Source organism: Larus michahellis, chromosome 30 (assembly GCF_964199755.1).
Source record: "Larus michahellis chromosome 30, bLarMic1.1, whole genome shotgun sequence".
NCBI classification, from domain to species: domain Eukaryota; kingdom Metazoa; phylum Chordata; class Aves; order Charadriiformes; family Laridae; genus Larus; species Larus michahellis.
Genome location: NC_133925.1, coordinates 920868 through 945606, shown reverse-complemented (window position 1 = coordinate 945606; position 24739 = coordinate 920868). Strand labels below are relative to the sequence as shown.

General features: G+C 68.9%; 2 protein-coding genes across 2 annotated transcripts; one reads left to right on the top strand and one right to left on the bottom strand.

Moving 5' to 3' along the window:
- Positions 1-1636: 1636 nt before the first annotated feature.
- NOP9 (NOP9 nucleolar protein) lies at positions 1637-9644 on the bottom strand. Its single transcript, XM_074567918.1, has 10 exons — positions 9092-9644; positions 7599-7973; positions 6679-6858; positions 5551-5680; positions 4774-4963; positions 4184-4324; positions 3570-3671; positions 2903-3124; positions 2687-2792; positions 1637-2585 (listed from the first exon to the last, which is right to left on the bottom strand). The coding sequence occupies exons 1-10, from the start codon at positions 9549-9551 to the stop codon at positions 2428-2430; spliced, it is 2064 nt and encodes a 687-aa protein (XP_074424019.1). The 5' UTR covers positions 9552-9644; the 3' UTR covers positions 1637-2427.
- Positions 9049-24739, top strand: RABGGTA (Rab geranylgeranyltransferase subunit alpha). The gene is made up of 18 exons (XM_074567892.1): positions 9049-9395; positions 9503-9588; positions 9732-9781; positions 10937-11038; positions 11251-11375; positions 14583-14773; positions 17125-17301; positions 18151-18234; positions 18360-18442; positions 19548-19649; positions 19761-19857; positions 19931-19982; positions 20582-20670; positions 21231-21319; positions 21400-21522; positions 22438-22551; positions 23399-23486; positions 24464-24739. Exons 1-18 carry the CDS (start codon positions 9049-9051, stop codon positions 24610-24612), a joined length of 2148 nt encoding a protein of 715 aa, XP_074423993.1. The 3' UTR covers positions 24613-24739.

Sequence of the window (24739 nt, the reverse complement as noted above, 5' to 3'; positions counted from 1 at the left end):
TGGCAGGGGGGTTGGCCCCATTGACTCTTCTCCCCACCGGGGTTCAGGTGGGGCAGGAGAAGGTCTTGCCCCACGGAGTCTTCCCCAGCCCCATAGAGTCGGTATCTGCCCCATAGGGTCTTCTCCTGCCCCACAGAAAGCCCCGTTGGGGGGGGGGTTGGCCCCGTTGACCCTTCTCCCCACTGGGGTTCAGGTGGGGCAGGAGAAGGTCTTGCCCCACGGAGTCTTCCCCAGCCCCATAGAGTCGGTATCTGCCCCCATAGGGTCTTCTCCTGCCCCACAGAAAGCCCCGTTGGCGGGGGGGTTGGCCCCGTTGACTCTTCTCCCCACAAGGGTTCAGGTGGGGCGGGAGAAAAGCCCGTGGGGCAAGAGCTTCTCCTGCCCCATAAGGGCCAATGTGGGCCCCGCGGGGTCTTCTATGGCCCCATAGAGTCTCCTGCCCCACAGAAAGCCCCGTTGGCGGGGGGGTTGGCCCCGTTGACTCTTCTCCCCACTGGGGTTCAGGTGGGGCAGGAGAAGGTCTTGCCCCACGGAGTCTTCCCCAGCCCCATAGAGTCGGTATCAGCCCCATAGGGTCTCCTCCTGCCCCACAGAAAGCCCCGTTGGCGGGGGGGTTGGCCCCGTTGACTCTTCTCCCCACAAGGGTTCAGGTGGGGCGGGAGAAAAGCCCGTGGGGCAAGAGCTTCTCCTGCCCCATAAGGGCCAACGTGGGCCCCACAGGGTCTTCTACGGCCCCACAGAGTCTCCTGCCCCACAGAAAGCCCCGTTGGCAGGGGGGTTGGCCCCGTTGACCCTTCTCCCCACCGGGGTTCAGGTGGGGCAGGAGAAGGTCTTGTCCCACGGAGTCTTCCCCAGCCCCATAGAGTCGGTATCAGCCCCATAGGGTCTCCTCCTGCCCCACAGAAAGCCCCGTTGGCGGGGGGGTTGGCCCCGTTGACCCTTCTCCCCACTGGGGTTCAGGTGGGGCAGGAGAAGGTCTTGCCCCACGGAGTCTTCCCCAGCCCCATAGAGTCGGTATCAGCCCCATAGGGTCTCCTCCTGCCCCACAGAAAGCCCCGTTGGCGGGGGGGTTGGCCCCGTTGACCCTTCTCCCCACCGGGGTTCAGGTGGGGCAGGAGAAGGTCTTGCCCCACGGCGACTTCTCCCGCCCCATAGCGTCGGTATCTGCCCCACGGACACCCCGTGGGCGGGGGTGGGGGGGGGAGGCTGGGGGAGCCCCATGGGGCAGCCCCGAGCCCCCCCTTTTCTTGTGTCGTCCCCCCCCCCCCAAAGGGAGCTGCTGCGGCTGCTGGCGGCCATGACACGCGCCGTGGGGCAGAGCCTCCTGACCCTCTCCGCCGCCTCCTGGACGGGGCTCCGCCCCAGAGCGTGACCTACGCCCGCTAAGCCCCGCCTCCTGACCACGCCCCTTCCCCCCCCTCCCCTCCCCCCCGCCCCGATTCCCAAATTTTTCCGTTTTCCCAATAAACGGCGGCGAGAAGCGGAGCCCCTCCCCCCTCCTCTGCCGTGGGGACAACATGGCCGCCGGTGGGGGGCGGGGGGGGGGGGGGGGGGGACAGACAGCTCTAGGGGGAGGGACCGAGCTCCGCCTCTGCCCCACGGAAAGAAAAAAAACAACAAAAAAGAAAGAAAAAGGTGAAAAAAACCCCAAAAAAACCCTCGATTGAGTTAAAAAATAAGGGGGTCGGGGGAGGGCGGGAGCAGACGAGAGCTGGGATGACGTACCAGAGCGGCCCCCCTCTCCATGCCCCGTCTCTGTGCCCCACAGTCCTCCAAGGCGCCGCTCTCTCTCTCCATCCCATGTCTCTGTGCCCCACGGTCCTCCAAGGAGCCGCTCTCTCTCTCCGTGCCCCGTCTCTGTGCCCCACAGTCCTCCAAGGCGCCGCTCTCTCTCTCCGTGCCCCGTCTCTGTGCCCCACAGTCCTCCAAGGCGCCGCTCTCTCTCTCCGTCCCCCGTCTCTGTGCCCCACAGTCCTCCAAGGCGCCGCTCTCTCTCTCCGTCCCTCTTCTTTGTGCCCCACGGTCCTCCAAGGCGCCGCTCTCTCTCTCCGTGCCCCGTCTCTGTGCCCCACGGTCCTCCAAGGAGCCGCTCTCTCTCTCCGTCCCATGTCTCTGTGCCCCACGGTCCTCCAAGGAGCCGCTCTCTCTCTCCGTCCCCCGTCTCTGTGCCCCACGGTCCTCCAAGGCGCCGCTCTCTCTCTCTGTCCCCCGTCTCTGTGCCCCACGGTCCTCCAAGGAGCCGCTCTCTCTCTCCGTCCCCCGTCTCTGTGCCCCACGGTCCTCCAAGGCGCCGCTCTCTCTCTCCGTCCCCCATCTTTGTATCCCGTAGTCCTCCGAGAGGGCGCCTCTCCGTCGCGGCACCTCTCTCTTTCTCTCCCCCCCCCGCCCCCGGCCCTGGGGGTGGGGGAGGGGGTGGGGGGGGGGGTGTCATTCCTGCAGGAGGGGTCCCAGGAGGCGGCGGCGGTGGCCGGGGGCCGCCTGTAGCCGTTGCCACGCTCGCCGCCCTCGCAGGAAAAGGTCGAGCTCCAGGCTCCGGGCCACCCCCCGGCCGTGGGGGTCGCTCTGCAGGGCGTGGCGCTGGGACGCTGCGGGGGGAGGGGAGGGAAGGGGGGTTAGGGCGTGGCCGCCGGGCTCCCCCCCCTCCTCCCCGCCCCCCCCTTCCCCCCCCCCCCCCCCAGGGGCTCACCCAGCTCCTCGGCGATGGCGGCGCGGGCCGGGGCGGAGGCCGAGGCCCAGACGGCGTCGAGGACGCGGCTGCCGTTGCGGTGACAGGCCAGCGAGAGGAAGCGACCCTGCGGGGGGGGGGGGGGGGGCAACGCCGGAAGTGACGTCACCGGCCCCCTCCCCCCCCCCCCAAACCCCGCCCAACCCCCCCCCAAAATAAAAAAAAAAAAAGCTTTACCTTGAGCTTGCGCAGGAGGCGGCGCCGGGCGCGGGGGGGGACGGTGGGGGAGGTCAAGAGGGCGTCCCAGACCCGGCTGCCGGGGGGGCTACGGGCCAAGGCCACCAAAGCCGGGGGGGGCAAAGCCTCCAACCCCCCCAGCACCGGCGTCGGGTCCCCGAAATGCAGGAGGTGCTGGAGCAGGAGGGAGCCGTGGAGGGTGACGGCGCCCAGCGAGGGGGGCTGCGGGGGGGACGCGGGGGGGGGGGCAAGAGGAGGAGTCAAGGGGGGGCCCCCCCAAAACCCCACCCCTGGTTTGGGGGGGGGGCAGAGAGAGAAAAAAGGGGGCTGGGGGGTAAAAAAAGGGGGCGGGGGAGAGGGTTCGGGGGTAATTAAAGGGGCTGGGGGCAATTAGCGGGGTGGGGGGGCAATTTGCGGGGTGGGGGGGGGCAATTAGCGGGGTCGGGGGGCAATTAGCGGGGTCGGGGGGCAATTAGCGGGGTCGGGGGGGGCAAATAATTGTGCGAAAAGGTTAAATATTGGGTTTAGGGCGGTTTAAAAAGTTGTTAAGGGGGGGGGGGGGGAGAGGGGGCAAGTTAGAGGGGAGCGGAGGCAACCGGGGGGGGGGGGGGGACCAGGGGAGGGGGAGGAAGCCCCGCCCACTCCCCCCACCCCCCACGCCCCTCACCTCTGGCTCCGCCCCCTCGTCCCCGCCCTCGAAAGGGCGGAGCCCGACCAGGAGCCCCACGCAGCCCCGCCGGCGCTCGGGCGGCTCCCAGCAGCCGAAAGCCTATTGGTGGAGAAAGGAGGAAGGGGCGGGGCTTAGGGAGGGGCCTCTGGGGGGGGCGGGGCCTGGGTGGGGGAAGGGGCGGGGCTTGAGCCCGAAAGGGGCGGGGGTTAAAGAGGGAGGGGGGGCACTAGGACCAAGGGGAGGAGCAGGAGGGGGCGGGGAGGGAGGTGGGCGGGGCTTCCCCAAAGGGGCGTGGCCTCCTCAAGACACCCCCCCCACCCTCCCCCCCACATCCTTAAAAGGGCAAACGGTTTGAAGAGGCCCCGCCCTTTTGCCCCAGCCAATAGGGAGCCTGCAAAAGGGGGGGGCGGGGCTTTTTTTGGGGGGCGGGGCTTGATCCGGGGGGGGCGTGGCCTGCCCGAGGGGGCGGGGCTTGGCCTCCCCCCCTCCTCAATGGGGACCTGAATCCCTCAATGGGGACCCGAATCCCTCAATGGGGCCCTTCTTAGGGGGGGTGGGCGGGGCTTATAAGGAAGGGGGCGTGGCCTAGGCGGAAAGGGGGCGGGGCTTACCTGGAAGAGGCAGCGCAGCCCCTCCTGCTGGAGGGGGGGGTGGCGGCGGCAGGCGGCCGCCAGGGCGGCCAGTACCCCGGGGTGGCCGCTGGCCAAAGGCTCAGCCAGGGCGGGGCCCAGCTCCGACAGCACCTCCCCCACCTGCGGGGGGGCGGGGCCGAGCGTCAGCCACACCCTTCCCCCCCCCCCCCCCCCACCCCCACCCCGGGGGACCCCACCCGCTCCCCCCGCCCAGCCCCGCCCCCCCTCGCCCACCCAACGGGCGTCACCTTCCCCTGAAGCCCCTCCCCCTTCAAGCCCCTCCCCGTTGGGCCACGCCCGCCTTAAGCCCCGCCCCTTCCCCCCCGCCCTCCTTAAGCCCCTCCCCTTCACGCCCCACACAAGCCCCGCCCCTTAAACCCCACCCGCTTAAGCCCCTCCCCTTTATGCCACACCCTCTTAAGCCCCTCCCCTTTATGCCACACCCTCTTAAGCCCCTCCCCTTCTGGCCACACCCCCTTTAACCCCCCCATCACTCCAAAGCCCCTCCCCTTTACGCCCCACCCCCCCCCCCCACCCCGCAGGCCCCCGCCCCCTCAAGCCCCGCCTACCACGTCGGGGGGGGCGTGGTCCAGCAGGCGCTGCAGGCCGTGATTGGCCAGCCGGTGGGTGGCCACGCCCCTCAGGCGACCCTTCAGCTCCTCCCGAAAAAGCTGCCGCAGTCGCCCGGGGCCGGCCACCGTCATGGCCGCCTCCAGTAGCCGGCCCCGCTCGGCGTCCTGCAGCCCCCGCACCAGCCCGCTGCCGGCAGCCAATCAGCAACGGGCGGGCGCCGCCCCGCCCCCTTTCCCCCCGGCCAATGAGGTTAACCCCCCGCCCGCCCCCACCGAACGACGGGAAACCCTTCGGCCAATCAGCAGGCGGCACCGGCAGGGCCTTAACCAATGGGGAAGGGCCTGGCGGGCGGGCGGCCAATCAGAGGCGTGCCTCCAGAAAACAGCGACCAATAGGAAACGGGGTGAAAATCCACCCCTCCCCCACCCCCGGCCAATCGTTGAACGGCGCCCGGGGCCTCCCGGCCAATCAGGAAACAGCCCCCTGAAACCCGCAGCCAATCGCAAAGAGCCTTTAAAGACGAAGCAGCCAATGGGAAAGCGGGGCCGCGAACCCCCAGGAACGCCAGCCAATGGGGGAGGGGAAACGACGGCGAGCCGGCCAATCAGCACAGGGCACCCGGGACACACCCCCCCTCCCCACCAGCCAATCAGAAACCACCACCCCCCCCCCGATGGAGGGGGGGGGGAGGCACTTTCAGAGCCAGGCAGCCAATCAGCACCCCCCAGCCCCGCCCCGCCCCATCCCCGCCCTCCCAGCCAATGGGGACCGACCTCTCGCCGGGCGGGGCCAGGCGGCCAATGAGGGCGTCGCGGAGGCGGGCGCAGGCGGGCGATTGGCTGCGGTGCAGCACCTGCAGCGCCACCTGCAGGCAGAGGCTGGCGCAGGCCGGGGAGAGCAGCGCTGGGGGGGGGGGGGAGAGAAAGGGGGGGCAATTAGCGGGGGTAATTAGGGGTGGCAGGGGGTGGGGGGGGGTAATTAGGGGTCCAGAAAAGATAATTAGGGGGTAGAGAAAGAAAAAACTAAGGATTACACGAGAATAATTAAAAAACCAGCCCAATTAATAAACACGGCAGACTAATTAACAGGGCACAACACAATCAATTAGCAATCAGGGCAGCATAATTAAGTGAAAAAGACTAATTAAGAGGACAAAAGAGAGGTAATTAGGCATCCGGGCAGACTAATTAGTACGGCACAGCGATCAAGGGGGGCAAAACAGAGGTAATTAGGAAGCAGCGCAAGGTAATTAGCAGGGCAGACTAATTAGGGGGGACAAGACAAAGGTAAACAAGGCTCCCGGCAGGGTAATTAGCGCGGCAAAAAACAGATAATTAGGGATCAGAACAATGTAATTAGTGGAGCAGAATAATTAGGGGGGCGACAATCAAGTAATTAGGGATTAGGGCAGGGTAATTAGCAGGGCACGAGGCAGATAATTAGGGAGGTAGGGGGGAGCAGAGGTAATTAGGAAGGTAATTAGGGAGGCAATGGCTAATTAGGGGGGCGATTAGGAGTCAGGGGGGTAATTAGGGGGGCAATTAGAGGTCTGGGGTGGGTCATTAGGGGGGCAATGGGTAATTGGGGGGGCAGGGGGGCGATTAGGAGTCGGGGGGGCAATTAGAGGTCTGGGGTGGGTAATTAGAGGGGCTGTGCGTAATTCAAGGGGCGGGGGCAATTAGTGGCAATGGGCAGGGGGGGTAATTAGGGGGGCAGTGGGACAATTAAGGGTCTCGGAGGGGTAATTAGTGGGGTAATTGGGGGGGGGGGCGATTAGGAAGGCAGAGAGCGCAATTAAGAGTCGGGAGGGGGTAATTAGCGACCCAGGCGTTAATTAGGGGCACAGGCGGGTAATTAGGGGGTCGTTGAGGGGTATTTGCCCCCCCCCCGGGGGCACTCACAGGGCAGATGCTCCTCGAAGGCCTCTGCTAATTGCCCCAGGAGGGGCGGGAAGGAGGGGGGAAGCCCCGCCCCCTTTGCCACTGGCCCCGCCCCCTCGGCCAGAGGCTCCGCCCCCTCCATCAGAGGCTCCGCCCCCTTCTCCCTTGGCTCCGCCCCTCCGGGGGGCAGCTGGGGCACTCCTGGGGGGCAAAGGGGCACAGAATGGGGGGGGGGGGGGGGAACGGGGGCAATTAATTACCCCCCCCATGGACCCCACAATTAATTACCCCCCACGGCCCACCCCCACCTGCCCCTGCAGAGCCCCCAGCCCCCCCCGATTGCCCCCCCAGACCCCCCTGATTGCCCCTCGGGCCCCCCCAAAACTGCCCCCAAACCCCAATCGCCCCCCCCCCCAAATGCCCCTTGGGCCCCCCCCAGACCCCCTCAAACCTGCCCCAGCCCCCCGCAATTGCCCCCCAGATCCCCCAGACCGTACCAGTTATCCCCCAACGCCCCCCAAACCCAATCCCCCCCCCCTCAGACCCACCCCCGATTGCCCCCCAGACCCCCCAACTCCCCCCAAACCCAATCCCCCCCCCCCAGACCCACCCCCGATCGCCCTCCAGACCCCCTAACTCCCCCCAACCGCACCAATTACCCCCCCAAAACCCAATCCCCCCCCAGACCCACCCCCGATTGCCCCCCCAGACCCCCCAACTCCCCCCAAACCCAATCCCCCCCCCCGAACCACCCCCGATTGCCCCCCCAGACCCCCCCAAACCCCCCAACCCTGCCCCAGACCCACCCGAATACCCCTCCAACCCCCCAGACCCCCCCCCAATGGACCCCCAGAGCCTCCCAAACGCCCCTCGGACCCCCCCAAACGCCCCTCGGACCCCCCCAAACGCCCCTCGGACCCCCCCCCCGCCAATCTTCTCACCCCCCAGCAGCCTCAGGAGCCCCCGCAGCACGAAGCTGCCGGCCGGGTGCCGGGCGAAAGCCACCAAATCCTCCTTCACCGTCGTCGCCAGCTGCCCCACGGCTTCCTCCACCTGCCCCACACCTTCCTCCCGCCCCACCGCCCCCCCCAGGGCGACCAGCACCCGCCCCAGGGCGGCTTCCAGCACTCGAGCCCCCAGCGGGTGCCCGGCCGGTCCCCCCAGCCCCCCCAGGACCAAAAGGGGCAACAGTCGCCCCAACGTCCCCAGGGGGGCTTGGGGTAGCAGGGCTTGCAGCACCCGCGACCCCCCCGGGTCCAGGGCCACCCCGGTCCCCGCCGCCGCCGCCTCCGCCAGCACGTTGGGGGCAAAAAGGGCTGCAGAAAAGAGCAAAAAAATTAAAAAAAAAATGAAAAAAATTTAAAAAAAAAATCCGTTATCGGCCGCAAAGCGCGTGGACGCGGCTGAAAGCCGACAAAACCCAACCCGAACCTCCTCAGCGAGACCCGAATCTGCTCAGAGAACCCCCAAATCCCTCAGGGAGACCCCAAAATCCCCTCAGAGACCCCCCAAATCCCCTCAGGGAGACCCAAATGTGCTCAGAGACCCCCAAAAGCTGCTCAGAGGCCCCCAAAAGCCCCTTGGCGAGACCCCAATCTGCTCAGGGAGCCCCAAAACCTCCTCAGGGAGCCCCAAATCCCTCAGGGAGACCCCAAAATCCCCTCAGAGAACCCCCAAATCTCCTCAGAGACCCCCCAAAATCCCCTCAGGGACACCCAAATGTGCTCAGAGACCCCCAAAACCTCCTCAGGGAGCCCCAAATCTACTCAGAGACCCCCAAAATCCCCTCAGGGAAAACCAAAACTACTCAGAGACCCCCAAATCCCCTCAGGGAGACCCCAAATTCACTCACAGATCCCCCAAATCCCGTCAGAGAACGCCCAAATCTGCTCGAGGACCCCAAAATCCCCTCAGAGAACCCCAAATCTACTCAGAGACCCCCCCAAATCTCCTCAGAGAACCCTCAAATCCCCTCAGGGAGACCCAAAACTACTCAGAGACCCCCAAATCCCCTCAGGGAGACCCCAAATTCGCTCACAGATCCCCCAAACCCCCTCAGAGAACGCCCAAATCCCCTCAGGGAGACCCAAAACTACTCAGAGACCCCCCCAAATCCCCTCAGGGAGTCACAAATCTGCTCAGACACCCCAAAACCCTCCCAGAGAACCCCCAAATGTGCTCGGACACCCCAAAACCTCCTCAGTGAGACCCCAAAACCCCCTCAGAAAACCCCCAAATCTGCTCGGGGACCCCAAAACCCCCTCAGAAAACCCCCAAGTCTGCTCGGAGACCCCAAAACCCCCTCAGCGAGACCCCAAAAACCCTCAGAAAACCCCCAAATCCGCTCGGAGACCCCAACCCCCCCTCAGGGAGCCCCCAAAGCCCCTCACCATGCCGCCCAAACCCCTCAGGGACACCCCCCCGTCCCCCTCACCGAGCTCCTCCGGGCTCAGCCCCTCCTGCAGCGTCTCCAGGGCCCGTCGGAAATACCCAGCGGTGTCGGGATCCAGCCGCGGGCCCGACCGGGGCCCGGCTTCGTTGCGGGGTCCCCTCCGCACCCCCATGGCGGCGCCAACCCCCGGCGTTCTCTCCCCGTGGGCAATATGGCGGCGGCGGCGGGCCCACCTTTTGCCTCGCTGTATCCCGGCACGCCCCGCGGCCCCGCCTGAGAGACAGCAAAATGGCGGCACCCGGCTGCCCCGTTGTATCCCAGCATACCCCGCGGCCCAAGCAGGGGGGTAAAATGGCGCCGCCGGACCGCCTCGCTGTATCCCAGCGTGCCCCGCGGCCCCGCCCTGCCAAACGGGGCAAAACGGCCCCGCCCCTTTGCCCCGGTGTATCCCAGAGTGCTTTGCGGCGGGCTTCCGGTTCCGCCCCTTCTCCCCGGCAGCCATTGCGCCGTCCCGGACCCTCCTGCAGCCGCCGGTTCCGGTTCGTTCCCGCTGGGCCTTGACCGAGGGGTGGGGGGTGTCGGGATCCCCCCCCGGACGCCCGGGTCTCCTCTCCCGGACGGTTGGGGGGTCCCCCCCGGACGCCTGGACCCCCCCCCTCCCGACTCTCGCTCTCTCCCGCAGGTGCCGGACCAGGCCTCACCCCCCCGCCCCCAACCGGAGCCGTCGCCATGGTGAGGGAGCGCCCCCCCCCCCCCCCATCCCATAATCCACCGCGGTGTCCCCCCCGGGGATGCACTGGGGCATCCCAGTAGCTCCCAGTTACGGGGCAGTCCCTCCCAGTGCCTCCCAGTCACCTCCCAGTCCCTCCCAGTCGCTCCCAGTTAACCTCCAGTCCCTCCCAGTCCCTCCCAGTCACCTCCCAGTCCCTCCCAGTTAACCTCCAATCCCTCCCAGTCACTTTCTAGAGCCTCCCAGTCCCTCCCAGTGCTCCCCAGTCCCTCCCAGTCACCCGCCCGTCCCTCCCAGTGCTCCCTAGTTGAACTTCAGTCCCTCCCAGTTAACCTCCAGTCCCTCCCAGTGCCTCCCAGTCACCCACCAGTCCCTCCCTGTCCCCCCAGGTGTCCCCCAGTTAACCTCCAGTCCCTCCCAGTCACCTGTCAGTCCCTCCCAGTGCCCCCCAGTCCCCCCCAGTCACGCCCCAGTCCCTCCCAGTTAAACTCCAGTCCCTCCCACTGCCTCCCAGTTAACTTCTAGTGCCCCCTAGTCCCTCCCAGTCACCCCCCAGTCCCTCCCAGTGCCCCCCAGTTAAACTCCAGTCCCTCCCAGTGCCTCCCAGTTAACCTCCAGTCCCTCCCAGTCACCCCCCAGTCCCTCCCAGTGCCTCCCAGTCACTCACCAGTGTCTCCCAGTCACCTCCCAGTGCCTCCCAGTCCATTTCAGTCCCTCCCAGTCACCCGCCAGGCCCTCCCAGTGCCCCCCAGTCCCTCCCAGTGCCCCCCAGTTAAACTCCAGTCCCTCCCAGTGCCTCCCAGTTAACCTCTAGTCCCTCCCAGTGCCCCCCAGTCACCCCCCAGTCCCTCCCAGTCACCCACTAGTCCCTCTCAGTGCTCCCCAGTCCCTCCCAGTCACCCACCAGTCCCCCCCAGTCACCTGCCAGGCCCTCCCAGTCCCTCCCAGTCACCTCCCAATGCCTCCCAGTCACCCTCCAGTCCCTCCCAGTCACCCTCCAGTCCCTCCCAGTCACCCTCCAGTCCCTCCCAGTCATGCGCCAGGCCCTCCCAGTCCCTCCCAGTCACCTCCCAATGCCTCCCAGTTAACCTCCAGTCCCTCCCAGTGCTCCCCAGTCCCCCCCCAGTCCCCCCCAGCGCCCCCCGTTGCCGTTGCAGCACGGCCGCCTGAAGCTCCGCCCCCCGGACGCCGCCCGCCGCCGGCAGCGGGAGGAGAAGCTCCGCCTCTACCGCTCCGCCATGGACACCCTGCTGGAGAAGGTGACCCCTGACCCCTGACCTCTGACCCCCGACCTCCCACCCCCGCCGCGGGACACGTGACCCCGCATCAGGCCCCCGGGGAGGGGGGGGGGGGTGGTGTGTGTGTGGTCCGTGACCTCGTGTGACCCCCGCGTGACCTCGCATGACCCCCACATGACCCCGCGTGACCCCGCGTGACCTCTGTGTCCCCCCCCCCCCCCCCCGGGGGCCAGCGGGCGCGGGGCCAGCTGGACGGGGAGGTGCTGGCCCTGACGGGGGCGGTGCTGGCGGCCAACCCCGACGTGGGCACCTGCTGGAACCTGCGCCGCTGCGCCCTCCGCGGGCCCCCCCAGGACTGGTGGGCGCTGGGGGGGCACTGGGAGGGACTGGGGGGGCACTGGGAGGGCACTGGGAGGGGATTGGGGGGCACTGGGAGGGGATTGGGGGGCACTGGGAGGGACTGGGAGGGAACTGGGGGCACTGGGAGGGACTGGGGGGGACTGGGGGGGCACTGGGAGGGCACTGGGAGGGACTGGGAGGGACTGGGAGGGACTGGGGGGGCACTGGGAGGGACTGGGAGGGGATTGGGGGGCACTGGGAGGGCACTGGGAGGGGATTGGGGGGCACTGGGGGCACTGGGAGGGCACTGGGAGGGGACTGGGGGGCACTGGGAGGGACTGGGAGGGGACTGGGGGGCACTGGGAGGGGATTTGGGGACACTGGGAAGGACTGGGGGGCACTGGGGGGGCACTGGGAGGGACTGGGAGGAGATTTGAGGGAGCTGGGGAGCACTGGAAGGGGATTTGGGGGGACTGGGAGGGCACTGGGACGGACTGGGAGGGGATTTGGGGGCACTGGGAGGGGACTGGGGGGCACTGGTGGGCACTGGGGGGATTTGGGGGGACTGGGAGGGGATTGGGGGGCACTGGGAGGGTCTGGGGGGGGACTGGGAGGGCACTGGGAGTGGATTTGGGGGCACTGGGGGGCACTGGGAGGGCACTGGGAGGGGATTTGGGGGGACTGGGAGGGGACTGGGGGGCACTGGGAGGCAATTTGGGGGCACTGGGAGGGACTGGGGGGGCACTGGGAGGGGATTTGGGGACACTGGGAAGGACTGCGGGGCACTGGGAGGGACTGGGAGGGGATTGGGGGGGCACTGGGAGGGCACTGGGAGGGGATTTGGGGACAGTGGGAGCGACTGGGAGGGGATTGGGGGGCACTGGGAGGGGATTTGGGGGGACTGGGAGGGGATTGGGGGGCACTGGGGGGCACTGGGAGGGGATTTGGGGGCACTGGGAAGGACTGGGGGGCACTGGGGGGGCACTGGGAGGGACTGGGAGGAGATTTGGGGGAGCTGGGGAGCACTGGAAGGGGATTTGGGGGGACTGGGAGGGCACTGGGAGGGACTGGGAGGGGATTTGGGGGCACTGGGAGGGGATTGGGGGGCACTGGGAGGGACTGGGAGGGGATTGGGGGACACTGGGAGGGGATTTGGGGGTACTGGGAGGGACTGGGGGGCACTGGGAGGGGATTTGGGGACACTGGGAAGGACTGGGGGCCACTGGGAGGGACTGGGAGGAGATTTGGGGGAGCTGGGGAGCACTGGAAGGGGATTTGGGGGGACTGGGAGGGCACTGGGACGGACTGGGAGGGGATTTGGGGGCACTGGGAGGGGACTGGGGGGCACTGGTGGGCACTGGGGGGATTTGGGGGGACTGGGAGGGGATTGGGGGGCACTGGGAGGGTCTGGGGGGGGACTGGGAGGGCACTGGGAGTGGATTTGGGGGCACTGGGGGGCACTGGGAGGGCACTGGGAGGGGATTTGGGGGGACTGGGAGGGGACTGGGGGGCACTGGGAGGCAATTTGGGGGCACTGGGAGGGACTGGGGGGGCACTGGGAGGGGATTTGGGGACACTGGGAAGGACTGCGGGGCACTGGGAGGGACTGGGAGGGGATTGGGGGGGCACTGGGAGGGCACTGGGAGGGGATTTGGGGACAGTGGGAGCGACTGGGAGGGGATTGGGGGGCACTGGGAGGGGATTTGGGGGGACTGGGAGGGGATTGGGGGGCACTGGGGGGCACTGGGAGGGGATTTGGGGGCACTGGGAAGGACTGGGGGGCACTGGGGGGGCACTGGGAGGGACTGGGAGGAGATTTGGGGGAGCTGGGGAGCACTGGAAGGGGATTTGGGGGGACTGGGAGGGCACTGGGAGGGACTGGGAGGGGATTTGGGGGCACTGGGAGGGGATTGGGGGGCACTGGGAGGGACTGGGAGGGGATTGGGGGACACTGGGAGGGGATTTGGGGGTACTGGGAGGGACTGGGGGGCACTGGGAGGGGATTTGGGGACACTGGGAAGGACTGGGGGCCACTGGGAGGGACTGGGAGGAGATTTGGGGGAGCTGGGGAGCACTGGAAGGGGATTTGGGGGGACTGGAGGGCACTGGGAGGGACTGGGAGGGGATTTGGGGGCACTGGGAGGGACTGGGAGGGCACTGGTGGGCACTGGGAGGGGATTTGGGGGTACTGGGAGGGACTGGGGGGGCACTGGGAGGGGATTGGGGGGCACTGGGAGGGGCTGGAGGACACTGGGAGGAAACTGGGAGGGGACTGGGGGGCACTGGGAGGGGGTTTGGGGGCACTGGGAGGGGCTGGGGGGGCACTGGGAGGGGGGTTGGGGGCAGTGGGGGGGAACTGGGAGGGACTGGGAGGGGATTTGGGGGCACTGGGAAGGACTGGGGGGCACTGGGAGAAGATTTGGAGGTACTGGGAGGAACTGGGAGGGACTGGGAGGGGACTGGGGGGCACTGGGAGGGACTGGGAGGGGACTGGGGGGCACTGGGAGGCAATTTGGGGGCACTGGGAGGGGACTGGGGGGCACTGGGAGGGAACTGGGGGGCACTGGGAGGGGATTTGGGGGCACTGGGAGGGGATTGGGGGGTACTGGGAAGGAACTGGGAGGGACTGGGAGGGGACTGGGGGGCACTGGGAGGGGATTGGGGGGCACTGGGGGGTACTGGGAGGGAACTGGGAGGGAACTGGGAGGGACTGGGAGGGGATTTGGGGGCACTGGGAGGGGATTGGGGGGTACTGGGAAGGAACTGGGAGGGACTGGGAGGGGACTGGGGGGCACTGGGAGGCAATTTGGGGGCACTGGGAGGGGGTTTGGGGGAGTGGGGGGGAACTGGGGGGCACTGGGAGGGGACTGGGGGGCACTGGGAGGGACTGGGAGGGGACTGGGGGGCACTGGGAGGGGATTTGGGGACACTGGGAGGGATTGGGAGGGCACTGGGGGGCACTGGGGGGTACTGGGAGGGAACTGGGAGGGGACTGGGAGGGACTGGGAGGGGATTTGGGGGCACTGGGAGGGGACTGGGGGGCACTGGGAGGGACTGGGAGGAACTGGGAGGGACTGGGAGGGGATCGGGGGGCACTGGGAGGGGACTGGGGGGGGATTTGGGGGCCCTGGGGGGGGCCCTGGGGGGGTGCACTGGGAGCGGGGGTGCGTCACTCCCAGTCCCTCCCCAGTGCCTGACTGGTCCGTACTGGTTTCGGGGGGGGCAGGGTGCCGGGGGAGCTGGCCTTCGTGGGGGGGTGCCTGGGGGTGAACCCCAAATCCTACGGGGCCTGGCACCACCGGGGCTGGGTGCTGCGGCACCGGCCCCCCCCGGCCCCCCCCGGCCACCGACCCCCCCCCGCGGCCACCGCCGAGAGAGCCCTCTGCGACCGCCTGCTGGCCACCGACCCCCGCAACTGTGAGCCCCACTGGTTTATACTGGGAGCAACTGGGAGAGGGGGGGAAGGGGGGGGGGGGGGGAGTTGAGGGCGTTGTGGGCCCCCGCGGGGGGGGGGCGTTTAACCCCCCCCTTAGAAGCCGCCGGGTTGGAGCCAGGGGCCGTTTGGGGGAGGGAAGGCCTACTGGTTTATACTGGTTTGTACTGGGAGGCGGCCCGGGGGGGTCTCAGAGCATACTGGGAGGGGCTTTTGGGCAGACAAAGCGTACTGGTTTATACTGGGAGCTGGTGGAAGGCAGCCAGGGAGGTCTCAGAGCGTACTGGGAGGGGGTTTGGGGGCGGTAGAGCTTACTGGTTTATACTGGGAGCTGGTGGAAGGCAGCCGGGGTGGTCTCTAGACCATACTGGGAGGGGGTTTGGGTGCGCTGGAGGTTACTGGTTTATACTGGGAGCTGGTGGAAGGCAGCCCAGGGGGTCTCAGAGCATACTGGGAGGGGGTTTGGGGGCGGCGGAGGTTACTGGTTTATACTGGGAGCTGGCGGAAGGCGGCCTGGGGGGTCTCAGAGCATACTGGGAGGGGGTTTTGGGCAGACAACGCGTACTGGTTTATACTGGGAGCTGGTGGAAGGCAGCCGGGGGGGTCTCAGACCATACTGGGAGGGGGTTTGGGGGTGGCGGAGGTTACTGGTTTATACTGGGAGGTGGCAGAAGGCGGCCCGGGGGGTCTCAGACCATACTGGGAGAGGGTTTTGGGCAGACAACGCGTACTGGTTTATACTGGGAGCTGGTGGAAGGCAGCCGGGGTGGTCTCTAGACCATACTGGGAGGGGGTTTGGGTGCGCTGGAGGTTACTGGTTTATACTGGGAGCTGGTGGAAGGCAGCCCAGGGGGTCTCAGAGCATACTGGGAGGGGGTTTGGGGGCGGCGGAGGTTACTGGTTTATACTGGGAGCTGGCGGAAGGCGGCCTGGGGGGTCTCAGAGCATACTGGGAGGGGGTTTTGGGCAGACAACGCGTACTGGTTTATACTGGGAGCTGGTGGAAGGCAGCCGGGGGGGTCTCAGACCATACTGGGAGGGGGTTTGGGGGTGGCGGAGGTTACTGGTTTATACTGGGAGGTGGCAGAAGGCGGCCCGGGGGGTCTCAGACCATACTGGGAGAGGGTTTTGGGCAGACAACGCGTACTGGTTTATACTGGGAGCTGGTGGAAGGCAGCCCGGGGGGTCTCAGACCATACTGGGAGGGGCTTTGGGCGCAGTGAAGGTTACTGGTTTATACTGGGAGCTGGCGGAAGGCGGCCCGGGAGGTCTCAGACCATACTGGGAGGGGGTTTGGGGGTAGTGGAGGTTACTGGTTTATACTGGGAGCTGGCGGAAGGCGGCCCAGGGGGTCTCAGAGCATACTGGGAGAGGGTTTTGGGCAGACAACGCGTACTGGTTTATACTGGGAGCTGGTGGAAGGCAGCCGGGGGCGTCTCAGACCATACTGGGAGGGGGTTTTGGGCAGACAACGCATACTGGTTTATACTGGGAGCTGGTGGAAGGCAGCCGGGGGGGTCTCTAGACCATACTGGGAGGGGGTTTGGGCGCAGTGAAGGTTATTGGTTTATACTGGGAGCTGGCGGAAGGCAGCCGGGGGGGTCTCAGACCATACTGGGAGGGGGTTTGGGCGCAGTGAAGGTTACTGGTTTATACTGGGAGGTGGCGGAAGGCGGCCCGGGGGGTCTCAGAGCGTACTGGGAGGGGGTTTGGGTGCGGTGGAGGTTACTGGTTTATACTGGGAGGCAGTGGAAGGCAGCCCGGGGGGTCTCAGAGCATACTGGGAGGGGGTTTGGGGGCGGCGGAGGTTACTGGTTTATACTGGGAGCTGGCGGAAGGCAGCCTGGGGGGTCTCAGACCATACTGGGAGGGGGTTTGGGGGTGGTGGAGGTTACTGGTTTATACTGGGAGGTGGCAGAAGGCGGCCCGGGGGGTCTCAGACCATACTGGGAGGGGGTTTGGGGGCGGCGGAGGTTACTGGTTTATACTGGGAGGTGGCGGAAGGCGGCCCAGGGGGTCTCAGACCATACTGGGAGGGGGTTTGGGGGCGGCGGAGGTTACTGGTTTATACTGGGAGCTGGCGGAAGGCGGCCCAGGGGGTCTCAGACCATACTGGGAGGGGGTTTGGGGGCGGCGGAGGTTACTGGTTTATACTGGGAGCTGGCGGAAGGCGACCCGGGGGGTCTCAGACCGTACTGGGAGGGGCTTTTGGGTGCTAAACCTTACTGGTTTATACTGGGAATTGCCAGAACGGGACAAAGCGGGTTCGGGGCTGGGCGGGGGACCCCCCCAGTGCTTACTGGTCCTTACTGGTGTGTGTCCCCCCCCCTCCTAGTCCACGCCTGGGAGCACCGGCGGGCGCTGGCGGCCGAGGAAGACCCCGAAGCGGAGCTGGCCTTCGCCGGGGCCCTGCTCAGCCGCGACTTTTCCAACTTTTCCGCCTGGCACCATCGGCTGCGTCTGCTGACCCCCCCCGGCGGAGGGGGGGTGCCCCCCCAGCGCCTCCCCACCGGTCAGTCCGGCCCCCCCCCCCCTCCCCGGCCCCCCCCTGCCCCCCAAAAACCCTCCATCCCCCCCCAAAACCCCGCTTATGGGGGTGCCCCAACCCCACCGAGGGCCTGGGTCCCTATTTCGGGGGGGGGTCCCCTTTTTTTGGGGGGGGGGGGGGGGGGTGTTCTAGGGGGTACTGGGAGGGTTTCGGGGGGGGTTATGGGGGGGTTCGGGGGGTTATGGGGCCCCCCCCGGACGCCCGGGTCCCCTTTGGGGGGACTATGGGGGGGGTTTGGGGCATTATGGGGGGTTTTGGGTCCCCTTTTGGGGTCAGTTTTGGGGGGGGGGTTATGGGAGGGTTTTGTGTCCCCCCCCCCCCAACGCCCGGGTCCCCTTTGGGGGGGCTATGGGGGGGTTTTGGGGGGTTATGGGGGATTTTGGCCCCCCCCCCGGGTTACTTTTGGGGTCAGTTTGGGGGGGGGGGGGCTATGGGGGGGGTTTTGGGCCCCCCCCGGACGCCCGGGTCCCCTTTGGGGGGGCTATGGGGGGGTTTTGGGGGGTTATGGGGGGTTTTGGGTCCCCCCCCGGACGCCCGGGTCCCCTTTGGGGGGGCTATGGGGGGGTTATGGGGGATTTTGGGTCCCCCCCCGGGTTACCTTTGGGGTCAGTTTTGGGGGGGGGGGGCTATGGGGGGGGTTTTGGGGCCCCCCCGGACACCCGGGTCCCCTTTGGGGGGGGGGTTTGAAGGGGCTACGGGGGTTTTGGGGGGCTTATAAGGCTTTTGGGTGCCCCCCCGGCCGCCTGGGTCCCCCTGGCTGTCCGTGTCCCCCCCCCCCGACCCCCCCCCGACCCCCCCGACCCCCCCCCGCAGAGCTGGAGCTGGTCCAAAACGCCGTCTTCACCGACCCCACCGACCAGAGCGCCTGGGTCTACCTGCGCTGCGTCCTCTCCCGGGGTAACGCCTCCCCCCACCCCCCTCTGTCCCCCCCCCGGGTGTCCCCCCCCCCCCCCCGGGCTTCTTTCAACGCCCTGGGGGGGTGTCCGTGTGTGTCCGTCCCCGTCCCCCCCAAAAAAAAACAGCCACCCCCCCGCCGAGGATCATCTGCGTCTACGTCGACCGGGAGGACGCCACCTTGGCCGTCACCTTCTCCCGCCCCGTCGTGGTGAGCCCCTTTGGGGGGGGGCTACGGGGGGGGGGGGTATGGGGGGGTTGGGGTTCCCCCCCAGAGGCCTGGGTCCCCTTTGGGGGGGGGCTTTGGGGGGTTTTGGGGGGCTCTGGGGGGGTTTGGGGGGGCTCTGAGGGGGTTTGGGGTCCCCCCCAGAGGCTTGGATCGCCTTTGGGGGCAGTTTTGGGGGGGCTATGGGGGGGTTTGGGTCCCTCCCCGGAGGCCTGGGTCCCCTTTGGGGGCAGTTTGGGGGGGCTATGGGGGGGTTGGGGTCCCCCCTGGAGGCCTGGGTCCCCTTTGGGGGGGGTTTTGGGGGTCTCTGGGGGGTTTTGTGGGGGCTCTGGGGGGGTTGGGGTCCCCCCCTGGAGACCTGGGTCCCCTTTGGGGGCAGTTTGGGGGGGCTCTGGGGGGGTTGGGGTCCCCCCCTGGAGGCCTGGGTCCCCTTTGGGGGCAGTTTGGGGGGGCTCTGGGGGGGTTTGGGGGGGCTCTGAGGGGGTTTGGGGTCCCCCCCAGAGGCTTGGATCGCCTTTGGGGGCAGTTTTGGGGGGGCTATGGGGGGGTTTGGGTCCCTCCCCGGAGGCCTGGGTCCCCTTTGGGGGCAGTTTGGGGGGGCTCTGGGGGGGTTTGGGGGGGCTATGGGGGGGTTGGGGTCCCCCCCTGGAGGCCTGGGTCCCCTTTGGGGGCAGTTTGGGGGGGCTCTGGGGGGGTTTGGGGTCCCCCCTGGAGGCCTGGGTCCCCTTTGGGGGGGGTTTTGGGGGTCTCTGGGGGGGTTGGGGTCCCCCCCGGCGGCTTGGATCCCCTTTGGGGGCAGTTTTGGGGGGGCTGTGGGGGGGTTTGGTGTCCCCCCCGGAGGCCTGGGTCCCATTTGGGGGGGGCCTTTGGGGGGTTTTGGAGGGCTATGGGGGGGTTTGGGGGGGCCGTGGGGGGGTTGGGGTCCCCCCCCGGAGGCCTGGGACCCCTTTGGGGGGCAGTTTTGGGGGGGGCCGTGGGGAGGTTTTGGGGGGCTATAGGGGGGTTTTGGGTTCCCCTTTGGGGGGCGGTTTCGGGGGGGTCGTGGGGGGGGGTTTGGCCCCCCCCCGACCCAGACGTTGGGGTCCCGCAGGTGGGGGAGGGGCACCCCGTGCTGTTGGCGACGCTGGACGGCTCCGCCCTGGAAGGGGCGTGGCGCTCGGGGGCGGGGCGGCCCCGCCCCGGCCACACCTGGGTATCCAACAGCAGCGGCGGGGGAGGGGGGGGGTTGTGGGGGGGGGGGGGCGGGGCAAGGGCGTGTCCCCCTTCTCCCCCACGCCCGGTTCCTTGACCGGGCCCCGCCCAGCTCTGCGACCTACCCCTCCCCCCCGCCCGGCCCCGCCTCCACTTCCGGGTCACGTGGGAGGGTGACCCCGCCCACCGCGAGGTGACGCTCGGCCCAGGTAAGGAGCCACGCCCCCCCCGGCCACGCCCTTTTAAGGCCCGCCCACCCGTGACCACGCCCTTTCCTCCTAGATGAGAACGAGGCCTGGTGGCAGGAGCCAATCGTCGCCCGCGAGCTCTTCTGGTAAGCCCCGCCCACCTCCCCAAGCCCCGCCCACCACCCCAAGCCCCGCCCGATACCCAGAAGCCCCGCCCATTCGCCCCCAAGCCCCGCCCCCTCGCTGCCCCCCCCCCCCCCCCCAATAAGCACTGAGCCGCCGGCCCTTTAAGCGCCCCCCCCACACCCCGGTAGGCCACGCCCCCTTGACCTAAAGCCACGCCCCCCCGGGAACCTCATTGAGAGCCATAAAAGGAACTGGGCCCCTCCCACTGCGCCGAAGCCACGCCCCCTTTGGCCAAGCCACGCCCCCCCGGGAACCTCATTGAGAGCCATAAAAGGAACCGGGCCCCTCCCACTGCGCCGAAGCCACGCCCCCTTTGGCCAAGCCACGCCCCCCCGGGAACCTCATTGAGAGCCATAAAAGGAACCGGGCCCCTCCCACTGCGCCGAAGCCACGCCCCCTTTGGCCAAGCCATGCCTCCCTGCATAAACCACGCCCCCTTTGGTTAAGCCACGCCCCCCCAATCCTCATTTCAAGCCATAAAAGGGCCGGGGCTCCTCCTCCTCGGGCTAAGCCCCGCCCCCCCTTTTGACCACGCCCCCTCTCCCCCCCCCCCGCCCAGGCCGGAAGTGGGCGTGGCCGAGGCCTCGGTGCTGGAGGGGCAGGCGGCCACTTGCCGGGAGCTGCTGGAGCTGGAGCCCCGCAGCCGGGGTGAGACCCCCCCCCCCCCAACCCCACACCCCACACACCCCCCCCCCCCCGGGACACCTTTTGGGGGGGTTTCGGGTCCCCCCCGGACGCCTGGGTCCCCTTTGGGGGGCGGTTTTAGGGGGTTTTTAGGGGGTTTGGGGGGGTTTCGGGTCCCCCCGGGCGCCTGGTTCTCCTTTGGGGGGCGGTTTTAGGGGTTTTAAGGGGGTTTGGGGGGGGTTCGGGTCCCCCCGGACGCCTGGGTCCCCTTTGGGGGGCGGTTTTAGGGGGTTTGGGGGGGTTTTGAGTCCCCCCGGGCGCGTGGGTCCCCTTTGGGGGGTGGTTTTGGGGGGTTTTTAGGGGGTTTGATGGGTTTCGGGTCCCCCCGGGCTCCTGGGTCCCCTTTGGGGGGCGGTTTTGGGGGGCTATGTGGGGTATTGGGGGGGTTTTGGGGCGGTTTTAGGGGGTTTGGGGGTTTTTGGGTCCCGGGTGCCCTGCGGGGGGCGGTTTTGGGGGGGGTGCTGAGGTATTTTGGGGGGTTCTGGGGGGGGTTCCCCCGTTTCTCCCCCCCTCCCCCCCCCCAGGGTGCCTGCTGACGCTGGTGCTGCTGCTGTCGGCCCTGGACCCGCTGGGCTACGAGGACGAGATCCGGGGCTACCTGCGGGACCTCCAGGTGGGTGGGGCTTAACGGAGGGGGGGGGTGTGGCTTGGGGGGGGCGTGGCCTGACGTGGCCCCCCCGTCCCCCCCCCCAGGAGGTGGACCCCCTGCGCCGCGGCTTCCTGGCCGACATGGCCTCGCGGGCGGAGCTGGTGCTGGGCGTGGCCCGGATGGGGGCGGGGCCCGGCGATGACCTCACGCTCCGCCTCCCCGAGAAGGTAAAGGAGGGGGCGGGGGCCGGGGGGGAAAGGGGGCGGGGCCTCGTGGGAAGGGGCGGGGCCTGGAGGGATGGGAGGGGCTTGAGGGGGAGGGAGGGGCCTGGAGGGGTGGGAGGAGCTTGAAGGGGTGGGAGGGGCTTGAAGGGGTGGGAGGGGCTTGGAGAGGTGGGAGGGGCTTGGAGGGGTGGGAGGGGCTTGGAGGGGGTGGGAGGGGCTTAAAGGGGTGGGAGGGGCTTAAAGGGGTGGGAGGGGCTTGGAGGGGGTGGGAGGGGCTTGGAGGGGTGGGAGGGACCTGGAGGGGTGGGAGGGGCTTAAACGGGGTGGGAGGGGCTTAAACGGGGTGGGAGGGGCTTGGAGGGGGTGGGAGGGGCCTGGAGGGATGGGAGGGGCTTAAAGGGGTGGGAGGGGCTTAAAGGGAGTGGGGAGGGGCTTGGAGGGGGTGGGAGGGGCTCAAAGAGGGTGGGAGGGGCTTGGGGGGGTGGGAGGGGCTCAAAGAGGGTGGGAGGGGCTCGGAGGGGGTGGGAGGGGCTTGGGGGGTGGGAGGGGCTTGGAGGGGGTGGGAGGGGCCTGGAGGGGGTGGGAGGGGCCTGGAGGGGGTGGGAGGGGCTTAAAGGGATGGGAGGGTCTTAAAGGGCTGGGAGGGGGTGGGAGGGGCCTGGAGGGGGTGGGAGGGGCTTGGGGGGTGGGAGGGGCTTGGAGGGATGGGAGGGGCTTGGAGGGGGTGGGAGGGGCTCAAAGAGGGTGGGAGGGGCCTGGAGGGGGTGGGAGGGGCTTGGAGGTGGTGGGAGGGGCTTAAAGGGGTGGGAGGGGGTGGGAGGGGCTTGAAGGGGTGGGAGGGGCCTGGAGGGGGTGTGAGGGGCTTGGGGGGGTGTGTCCCGGGGAGGGGGCGTGGTCTGGCTGAGGCCCCGCCCCCAGGCGCTGCGGTCGCTGCCGCTGCTGGAGCGGCTGGTGCTGGTGACGCGGCTGGAGCTGGGGGGGAACGGCCTGGGGGGGCTCCCCCCCGCCATCGGGGGGCTGCGGCGCCTGCAGGTGGGACCCACATCTATGGGGCTGGCGGGAAGGGGGAGGTAGGGGGGGCAGGGGGGGAACGGGACGAGGACCCCGGCATCCGCGACCCACATCTATGGGGCGGCGGGGTGGGGGGGGGGATGACACCCCGGTGTGTGGGACCCACATCTATAAGGGACCCAGGCGTCCGGGACCCACATCTATGGGGCAGGGGGGGAACCAAGGCATCCAGGACCTACATCTATGGGGCAGGGAGAGGGAACCCCGACGTTTAAGGGACACCCAGGCCTCCGGGACCCACTTCTATGGGGCAGAGGGTGGGCCCCAGGTGTCCGGGACCCACATCTATGGGTCGGCGGGAGGCGGGGTGCGGCGAGGGTGACACCCGGGTGTGTGGGACCCACATCTATAGGGGACCCAGGCGTCCGGGACGCACATCTATGGGGCAGGGGGAGGGAACCCAGGTGTTTAAGGGCCACCCGGGCCTCCGGGACCCCCATCTATGGGGCGGGGGGGGAACCAAGGCATCCGGGACCCGCATCTATGGGGTGGGGGGTGGGACCCTGGCGCCCGGGACCCACATCTATGGGGCAGTGGGAGGGAACCCAGGTGTTCAAGGGCCACCCGGGCCTCCGGGACCCCCATCTATGGGGCGGGGGGGGAACCAAGGCATCCGGGACCCGCATCTATGGGGCGGGGGGTGGGACCCCGGCGCCTGGGACCCACATCTATGGGGCAGGGGGAGGGAACCCAGGTGTTTAAGGGCCACCCGGGCCTCCGGGACCCCCATCTATGGGGCGGGGGGTGGGACCCCGGCGTCCGGGACCCACATCTATGGGGCGGGCTCGCCCCTCCCCCTCCCCTGCAGGTGCTGGACCTGTCACGTAACGAGGTCGCGACCCTGGGGGGGTTCCCGCCCCTCCCCCGCCTGGAGGAGCTGCGCCTCGAGGGCAACCGTAGGGCCCGGGGGGGGCGGGGCTTAGGGGAAGGGGCGGGGCTTGTGGGGGCGGGGCCTGGCCTGGGGGCGGGGCTTAGGGGAAGGGGCCGGGGGGGGCTGGGGAGGGGCGGGGTTTGGAGCGGGGGCGGGGCTTGGGGAAGGGGCGGGGCTGGGGGCGGGGCTTAGGGGAAGGGGCGGGGGAGTGGGGCTGGGGAGGGGCGGGGGCTTGGAGCGGGGGTGGGGCTTAGGGGGAAGGGGGCGGGGTCTTGGAGTGGGGGCGGGGCCTGGGGAAGGGGCGGGGCTTAGGGAAAGGGGCGGGGCCTGACCTGAGGGCGGGGCTTGGGGGAAAGGGGGCGGGGTTTGGAGCAGGGGCGGGGCTTGTGGGGGCGGGGCCTGGCCTGGGGGCGGGGCTTAGGGGAAGGGGCCGGGGGGGGTTGGGGCTGGGGAGGGGCGGGGTTTGGGGCAGGGGCGGGGCTTGGGGGAAAGGGTGGGGCTTAGGGGAAGGGGCGGGGCCTGGCCTGAGGGCGGGGCTTAGGGGGAAGGGGGCGGGGTTTGGAGCAGGGGCGGGGCTTAGGGGAAGGGGCCGGGGGGGGTTGGGGCTGGGGAAGGGCGGGGCTTGGAGCGGGGGCGGGGCTTAGGGGGAAGGGGGCGGGGCTTGGAGCAGGGGCGGGGCTTAGGGGAAGGGGCGGGGCTTGGAGCGGGGGCGGGGCTTAGGGGGAAGGGGGCGGGGCTTGGTCTGGGGCGGGGCTTGGCCGGCAGCTTAAAGGAAGGGGGCGTGGCTTAAAGGACGGGGGCGTGGCTTATGGGAAGGGGCGGGGCTTGCGGTACGGGGGGCGTGGCTTCGAGGCGGGGGCGGGGCCTGGGGGCGGGGGGGTGTGGTCTGGGGCGAATGGGCGGGGCTTGTGGTAGCCAATAGCGGGCCGGGGAAGGGGGCGTGGCCTAAGGGGAGGTGGGAGGGGCTTCTCCTTGACTCCGCCCCCCCCCCTTTCCCCGCAGCCATAAGCCACGCCTCCGCCCTCGCCCCATTGGCCGCCTGCCCCCGCCTGGCTCGCCTGCGATTGGCCGACACCCCCTTGGCCGCCGCCCCCGAAGCCGCCGCCCAGCTGGCCCGGCTCCTCCCCCACGTCGAGGTCGCCCTCGCCTGATTGGCCGGCGCGCCGAGCTCCGCCCCGCCCCCACCCCACCCCCACAGAGGATGGTGCCCCGCCCCTTCTCCCCCGGCCCCGCCCTTTAAAGGGGGGGTGTCCTCCAATAAAGTGATGTCATAAAGGC